The sequence below is a fragment of the Peromyscus eremicus genome, chromosome 7, assembly GCF_949786415.1.
Source record: "Peromyscus eremicus chromosome 7, PerEre_H2_v1, whole genome shotgun sequence".
Taxonomy (NCBI): domain Eukaryota; kingdom Metazoa; phylum Chordata; class Mammalia; order Rodentia; family Cricetidae; genus Peromyscus; species Peromyscus eremicus.
Window position 1 is genome coordinate 106590917 of NC_081422.1, and position 8644 is coordinate 106599560.

Sequence of the window (8644 nt, forward strand, 5' to 3'; positions counted from 1 at the left end):
TGGACAACAGAAACCCTGTCCTTGACGAATTGTATCAATCTATTGAAGATGCATGGCCCAAACATTAAAATGAGCAGGAGGATGATTAGGGGCCCATAATGGTGGAGACAAGGGTGGTGAACCAGGGTGACCTTTGGAACCATCCTTCAAACCATCCCTGTTGCGACTCGAATAGTTGTTGTCTCTGTTTCAATCTCTCTCTCAATTTAGCCATGTTATCCCTGACTACTCCAGTATGATCTGCATAGAAGCAACATTCTTCTTTAAGGGCCGCACATAGGCCACCTTCTTGTAGGAAGAGGATGTCTAACCCTCTCCTGTTTTGTAAAACAACCTCAGATAGAGATGTAAGGGATTTTTCTAGGGCACTTATAGATTCCTCTAGGGCCTGGATATCAGTATGCATGGCTGCTTGAAGTTGTCTAAATTGACTGGTCTTCATGAGGGCTGCAGTCCCCGTACCTACCCCCGCAGCGATTCCCCCCATGGTGATCCCTCCCAACAACAGGGCTAGAGTTAGGGAAACAGGCTCTTTTTTAAATTGGGTGTTTCTCATTTCAAAGTGACTATAAATATATTCAGGTTCATGATAAGTAACCTTGGGCCATAATTCTATCAGCACGCAATAATCAGAGGTCTGGTTCATCACCGTGGCAGAAACGCAGGGAGTGAGTCCAGTGTTACATGCCCAATATGTCCCGTTAGGGGCTGCAAGATAATAAGTTCCCGATGGAAGGGTCTGGATGGATTTGCAAAGACTCTGATGGGAGGGGGGAACGACCCCTAAGCAGAGCCCTTGTCCGGAGACCTCAGAGAGAGTTAGCTTGTGCTGGGGGGTGGAGATACAGCTCGCGGGAGGAGAAGTCTGGTTAGTATAGTTGCCAGTCACTGCTATCCCTTCATAGTAAGGTGGAATGGAGATTAGGCACAGCCAGCATTCCTGGGTTTTATCTGGGTCGGTAAAGTTTAAAGCTAGGAAAGCACCCTTGACCAAATTGAGCAGCCTATCTCCAGTTCCTGGGTAGGGGGAAATCTCTGTGGCGGGGGCCTGTGAGGGTGGAGGGGAAGTGGTCGCTTCGCCAGCATTATTATCGGGGCCAGGAGAGGGGGTGACCAGGGGTCTAGGTTGGGCAGGTCTTAGAGCAGGCAATGAGGGAGGTTTCTGGTCGGGGAGGACCCGACTGGGTCCAATGGGTGTGGCGTGGGTATTTTCTATTTTTAATCGTATTTTGAATGTAACCCCTGCATCCCAGCCATCTAAATACCAGCAAAGGCCCCATGTCCTTCCCGCAGGCCAGCCTGTGAAGCCCTTGCCTTTTGGAGTGAATGAAATGTTTAATGGTAAGGACTTGCCGTACTGTGGTTGTAGTTCCTTTTGGGTAGCGTAGCATTGGCCCCTTTTTGTATAGCCCCGGGAAACCGTTATAAGGTCCCATGAGGAGGAAGGCTTCCAGTAAGCTGCCCCAGTAGTCTCGCAGGACCAGGCTTTGCAAAAAAATTCTTCATATCCCCCACATCTTGCCGCTAGGGCACGACTTCTGCCGTCTTTAGGGCAAACATAAAAATCATATAAGGACAGTAAACAGTGAGCGGCAGGGGTGGCACATCTGGGTCCTCGAGTGGGGGGGTTTCCAAAAGCGGGTTTAGGGGCTGGGCCAACAAGAGTATGTTCGGCTTCAGGTATATCCCAGGTGTCAAGTCCAGCTGCAAGCTTGCAAAAATCAGGGGTAAGGGATGGCCACCAAGTGTTAGGAGCATGGTCGGCAGTTGTTTGCCAAACTGTCTCCCCTGTCTGCGAGATAACCTGCCAAGTGAGAGTTTTTACAAGATGGGGGCTACTCTCTGCTGGCCCCTACTCATGACCAGGAGTATCCATACCAGGATTAGGGTCCCTCCCCTCTGATAAGTCTTATCTTCAGTGGGTTTGGAGAGCGTTGAACCTTCCATGTAGACGTCTCGGCGTTCTCCGCTTTGTCGGGTTCTTTGGCGGCCTTCACATGCGACGCGTGGACCCAAGCCGCTATCCCGTCAACCTTGAGTGCGGTGGGAGTTGTTAACAAGACGATGTACGGTCCTTTCCATCTCGGCTCTAGGTTCTTGGATTGATGGCGTCGAACCCAGACAGAGTCCCCAATCTTGAATGGGTGAGGTACCACCGGGCGGTTCAGTTGCTCCCGGTAGGCATCGGCCAGGGGTTTCCACACCGTCTTCTGTACCAGTTGGAGGGCTTGGAGGTGCGCCTCCAGGGTAGGGCTAGTGGCAAAAGAGGAGATATCAGGGTGAAGGAAATTTACAATTGGTGGGGGAGCCCCATATAGAATCTCAAACGGGGTTAGGCCGTGAGGCCCAGGAGTATTCCGGGCTCGGTAAAGGGCTAGTGGGAGTAGGAGCACCCAATCTCTAGTGCCAGTTGCAAGCGTTAATTTGGTTAAAGTCTCCTTAATGGTTCTATTCGCGCGTTCTACCTGTCCTGAGCTCTGGGGGCGGTATGCACATGGAGTTTCCAATCGATCCCCAATAGCCTGGCCACCTTCTGACTTACCTGGGAGACAAAGGCGGGACCATTGTCTGACCCCAATATCTGGGGCATTCCATACCTGGGAAAGATGTCATCCAGGAGTTTCTTGGTTACCATGTTAGCGGTCTCCTTCTTGGTAGGGAAGGCCTCTGTCCATCCTGAAAAGGTGTCTACAAAAACCAGAAGGTATCTGTATCCATACAGTCCGGGTTTTACCTCAGTGAAGTCAATTTCCCAATGGACTCCAGGGTGGTGGCCTCACAGACGGCTCCCTCCGCTCAGACGGGCTTTTCCTGGATTAACTTGAGCACAAGCAGGGCAGCTGGAAGTCACCTGTTGGAGGACCTGTTCTTGATTCAATAATACAGTGTCCGAAGCCTTATCAGCCAGAAGGGCTTTCATCTTGTTTTTGCTTAAATGGGTTAGCGCGTAAAGGAACTTGACCAAGTATTTGGTGTGGGATGTTGGCATAACTAATTTGCCATCCATGATGTAAGCTTGTCGCTCGGGGCTCCATTCTGCCCCCATTTTCTTTGCTAGTTCCTGGTCCTCTGGGCTGTAGGGCATGGGGTCCCTGCTTGGCTGTTGGTCCTGCAAGACCAACAGTTGGCCGCCCCTGGGGGTTTGTAAGGCGACTGTCCAGGCCATCAGATCAGCCAGCCGATTTCCCCGAGCTATGACAGAGTCACCCTTTTGGTGCCCGGGACAATGTATAATGCTGAGCTGGTGTGGGAGGAACAATGCCCTTAAGAGGTCTAAAATTTCTTTTTTGTTTTTAATTTCCTTGCCCTCCGAGGTCAGGAGGCCTCTCCTTCTGTAGATTTCTCCATGAACATGGGCGGTGGTGAAGGCATATCTGCTATCGGTATAGACCTTGAGTCTCTTACCTTCCGCCATCCGGAGGGCCTGGGTCAGCGCAACCAGCTCTGCCTTTTGGGCCGATGTTCCGGGCGGCAGCGGCGAGGCCCAAATTACCTCTGATTCGGTGGTGACGGCTGCTCCGGCCCTCCTTTCTCCTTCTTGGAGGAAGCTGCTCCCATCCGTGAACCAGATGAAATCTGGGTTCAACAGCGGTTGATCTGTTAGGTCGGAGCGGGTGCCATGGGCCTCCGCCAGAATCTGGAGGCAGTTGTGCTCCTCGGATGGGTCTGGCAAGGGCATCAGGGTTGCGGGGTTGAGGGAGACAACTGGTCCGAACATCACTCGGTCTGTGTCTAACAATAGAGCCTGGTAGTGGGTCATCCTGGCATTTGAGAGCCATTTATCTGGGGGCTGCCGGACCAGAGCTTCTACCGCATGGGAGGATAACACAGTTAATGGCTGTCCCAAAGTCAGTTTCCCTGCGTCCTTGAGCAAGACAGCAATGGCGGCTACCATGCGCAGACAAGGGGGCCAACCTGCAGCTACCGGGTCTAATTTCTTGGATAGATAGGCTACAGGTCTCTTCCATGGCCCCAGTCTCTGTACCAGCACCCCTTTTGCAAAGCCTGAGTTCTGGTCCACGAACAGTTCAAAGGGCTTAGTCAGATCTGGTAGACCAAGGGCTGGTGACTCGAGTTCTCTTAATTCGTTGAAAGGCCTGTTGTTGTTCCTCTCCCCAGTGGAACAGGACCCCGGGCTTGGTGAGAGGATACAGAGGGGCAGCCATCTCAGTAAAACCCGGGATCCAGAGGCGGCAGTAGCCGGCTGTACCTAGGAACTCCCGCACCTGGCGGGGGTTTCTTGGAGGGGGTATGGAGATTATGGCCTCCTTCCTTGCTTCCGTGAGCCATCTCTGTCCTCCCTCCAGGGTGTAACCCAGGTAAATGACTCTGCTTTGGCAAATCTGGGCCTTCTTGGCCGAAGCCCGATAGCCCTTCTGTCCCAGTTTAGCCAAAAGGGCCCGAGTGCCTCTTAAACATTCAGCCTGGGTTCTGGCCGCTAGGAGGAGGTCATCCACATATTGAAGCAAGATTAAGGCTGGGTGTTTGACCCGGAACTCGGCCAGGTCTGAGTGTAGGGCTTCATCAAAGAGGGTCGGGCTGTTCTTAAACCCCTGGGGGAGCCGAGTCCAGGTCAACTGTCCTGAGAGTCCCATCTCTGGGTCCCTCCATTCAAAAGCAAATAGCAGCTGGCTCTGGGGATGCAATCTCAGACAGAAGAAGGCATCCTTTAAGTCCAGTATCGTATACCAAATGTGGGTTGGTGGAAGAGTGCTGAGGAGGTTGTAAGGGTTTGGCACCGTGGGGTGTATATCTTCAACTCGTTTATTAACCTCCCTCAAGTCTTGAACCGGTCTGTAATCCCCTGTCCCAGGCTTTTTTACAGGCAGGAGGGGGGTATTCCAAGGGGATCGACAGGGCATAAGTACCCCCTGGTCCAAGAGCCTCCGGATGTGTGGTTTAATGCCCTCGTGGGCTTCCCGGGACATGGAATACTGTTTGATTGAAATGGGAGTGGCGGAGGCTTTTAACTGAATAACAAGTGGGGGTTGGTCGTGAGCCAGCCCCAAGCCACCAGTCTTGGCCCATGCCGAGGGAAATTCTCTCAACCAGTCCTGCATCTCTTGTGGTGGCCCCTTAGGGGGCTCGGATTCAAACAGGCGGTATTCTTCTTCCAATTTTAGGGCTAGGACTTGTAGGGGGGTCCCTTTGGGTCCCGTAACAGTCGACCCCTTGTCATCAAAATAGATCTGAGCCTTGAGCTTAGTCAACAGGTCTCGGCCCAATAATGGGTGAGGGCAATCAGGTATATGCAAAAAAGAGTGGGTTACCTGTCCAGATGCCAGCTGAACCTTTCTCTCGGTGGTCCATCGATACCTTCTGCTGCCCGTGGCCCCCTGGACCAAAGCTGTGCGGTCACTGAGAGAGCCTCCGGTATGAGTCAGGACTGAATGTTGAGCCCCGGTGTCCACTAAGAAGGTTACTGGCTGCCCCCCGATCTTGAGAGTTATCCTAGGCTCGGGGGGGGGGGGGGCTCCTGGCCTTGACTTCCCTAATCCTCCAGATTGAGGAGGTCCGTGGCCCTTGGCTTAGTTCTCCGAGACCCTTGAGGTTTCCTTGGGCAATCACGAGCCCAATGTCCTCTCTCTTTGCAGTAAGCACACTGGTCTTTGTCAAGCGGTATCCTTCTTTGATCTCCCGTCCTAACTCCCTCTCTACCCTGTCCCTGAGATATTACAGCGCCAGGACTTTACTTATTTCTCTGTGACATTTCTTATCCCTTTCTTCCTGTTTCTGCCACATCCTCTCCTCCCGCTCTTCGGGAGTTTCTCTCTTCTTAAACACTTTCTCTGCCTCTCTCAATAAATCTGACAAACTGAAGGAATGAAATCCCTCTAGTCTCTGTAATTTGGCCCTTATATCTGGACTTGACTGATAGATGAAAGACAAGATGACGCCCGGCGCCTGTCCTGGGTCTTCTGGATCGTACGGGGTATACATCCTATAGGCTTCTCTGAGTCTTTCTAAGAATGCTGCCGGTGTCTCATCCTTTCCCTGGATCACATTTCTAACCTGAGCCAAATTGGTAGGGCGTCTAGCAGCCCCCCGGAGACCCGCTAAGAGCAACTGGCGATAGAGACGTAGGTGCTCCCTACCTTCTGGGGTCATAAAGTCCCAGTTCGGGCGGGTGAGGGGAAAGGCTGCATCAATGATATTAGGCAATTGGGTGGGTCTTCCATCGTCTCCAGGAACCTGCTTCCGAGCCTCCAAGAAGACTCGCTGCTTCTCCTCCACTGTCAGGAGGGTCTGCAATAACTGCTGACAGTCGTCCCACGTAGGCTGGTGGGTCACTAAAATGGACTCAATCAGGTTAGTCAAGGCAACAGGGTCCTTAGAGAAAGGAGGATTATGTTGCTTCCAGTTGTAAAAATCAGAGGCCGAAAATGGCCAGTATTGGAGCTGGTGATTGGGGCCCTCCCGGAGAGGGAAGGCCCTGGATTCTTTGGCTGGTTCGTCGCGCCTTCCTCGGAGGCGACCGGCAATTGGGGAGGGAGCCGGAGCCTCATCGGCAATTGGGGAGGGAGCGGGAGCCTCATCCGCAATTGGGGAGGGAGCCGGAGCCTCATCCTCCCGCTCTCTCTGTAGAGGATGTTCGGGGGCCGCCGGTCCCTCTGGCCCCCAATTCCCCGGGTATGACGGTGGGTCCTCTATCAGGAGGTCAATAAGAGGTGTATTGGGGTCTGGGGGAAGGACAGGGGTCTTAGGGGGATCCTTTCATGGGAGAACAGGGTAAAGGGAGGAGGCAGGAGGGGCGAGAGGGGGCGGTGGTGCCATCGGGGGGCAGGCCTGGGGCGCTGGAGGGGAGAGGAACGGCCTAACGGGGGGGGGGTTCGGTCGCCAGGAGTCTCCATATGGCGATGTATGGGACCTGGTCCGGGTGACCATGGGGACTCAGAGCGAAAACTTTTCCCTCCACCTGTTAAATAAGACTGAGGTTAAAGGTTCCCTCGCGAGGCCATCCTACATCCATCATGACCCATTCGGCCTCGCAAAGGGTGATCCATTTATTCTTTTTGACTACAACTCCTTCGTTGTTAGCTCGTGCCTTCATGTCTGACCAGTGGTCAAGCGTGAGGCTCAAGGGGGTGGTGACAGTCTGTCCCATGGCTGTTTCTAGGATGAGAACGGTTAAACAGAAAAACGAAAAACGACAGACAAATATAAATAAGACTAACACGCGCTGTGCGGCTTCGGTTCCAAACTGAAAGCAAAAGCTCAGAAGGAGACTGCGAGGGTCCGGACCCCTCGTCTCCAACCAACACCACGTATCCCTCGGATTCGTGAGTGGCCCCAAAAAACCGTGCCCCTGAGGGGACTTCAGACACCCGTGGAACGTCTTCCAGGGTTACGGTGGGCTAAGTCCGAGCTCGTCAGCTCCTTCAGCCCCCACCGCCACAGACAGATTACCAGATGCGTGCAGACAGACGAACAACACTCAGACAAGACAGGGATGACATATACCGAGGCTGGCCGGCTTACCTCCTGATGGTGGGTCAGTGGTCCCAGGGAGGGGTCTCAAATCTCAGTGGAACCTCCAAATGAAAGACCCCCGGAGGAGATCTTCCCTCAGGAGAGACCCCAAGTCCAAGGAACACACCGAAACCACGGATCAGATGCAAACAGCAAGAGGGTTTATTCAGATACACAGGTACCTGGGGCGAAAAAGTCTCTCGGAGGACTTGCGTGCCTTCCTAGGGTAAGGTGGACTTTTTATAGGATCCCAGGGGCAGAGGCGCGGTTACAGAAGCGAGAAGCATAGTTACAGGGTTCCCATTGGTTGATTCAAATAAGGCCAGGGTGAACTTGGGGACATAATTTTTAATTCTCGAAAATTTGATGTGTGTGGCTGACTTGGCCCTGTGGGTGTTTTCCCAGCCCAACTGTTTATTCCCCAAGGCCAGGTGGCCAACCACAGATATCTTATTTTGACTCAACAGTTTCTCTCCCAAGGCCGGGTGGCCGACCACAGTTATGAACTCCTGTTTTTCTGGTACTTGCCTTGCAGAATGGCGTTTCTTAGGCTAAGTAAAAGCCTGCTATAAGCGGGGTCTTTCATTTCTTTTCATAGTAGATTCAGTAATCTACCTTTTGTCATTTTTATATCTTCCCCTTTTTCTTTTTAGAATAGATTCAGTGATCTGAATCTATTTATTCTATTATTTCTTTATCTTTTTTCTCAGAGTAGATTTTAATGATCTATCTCAAATCTATAGTGATGGGTTGTACATCCAGAGAGAAGTCAATATAAGTGAATCGTTCTCTAAGAATGACTACACACCACCTTATATCATATACCATGAAGTTGCATAAGTCTCTAGACCTGCTGGTCATTGTCCAACATTCCACCAAACTTTCATTTGTATGAATTCCTTTTCTTGGACTCCATGTCTTCCTCTAGTTTGATTTATCATTTTGATGAAACACATAATCCAGTGACTTCCTCAAAAAGACATAGGGGAGATACATTTTAAAGAAAGATTTTCCAATTTTTATTTAGTTATTACAATGTGAGCATGTATGTGAGAGAAAGAGAAAGGGAGAGGATGCAGGCCAGAGTGCATATGCCTATGGAGGTTAGAATACGGCCCCGGGTAGTCAATTCTCTCCTACAATCTGAACCCATGAGTGGTCAAGCTTGGCTAAG

General features: G+C 51.7%; 1 protein-coding gene across 1 annotated transcript; it reads right to left on the reverse strand.

Moving 5' to 3' along the window:
• Positions 1–1883: 1883 nt before the first annotated feature.
• LOC131915696 (uncharacterized) lies at positions 1884–7105 on the reverse strand. The gene is given in 7 exon segments (XM_059269098.1): positions 1884–2620; positions 2623–4076; positions 4078–5479; positions 5482–5680; positions 5683–6501; positions 6541–6820; positions 6822–7105. Coding segments are annotated over 7 exon segments (5175 nt in total).
• Between the last annotated feature and the right edge of the window lie 1539 nt (positions 7106–8644).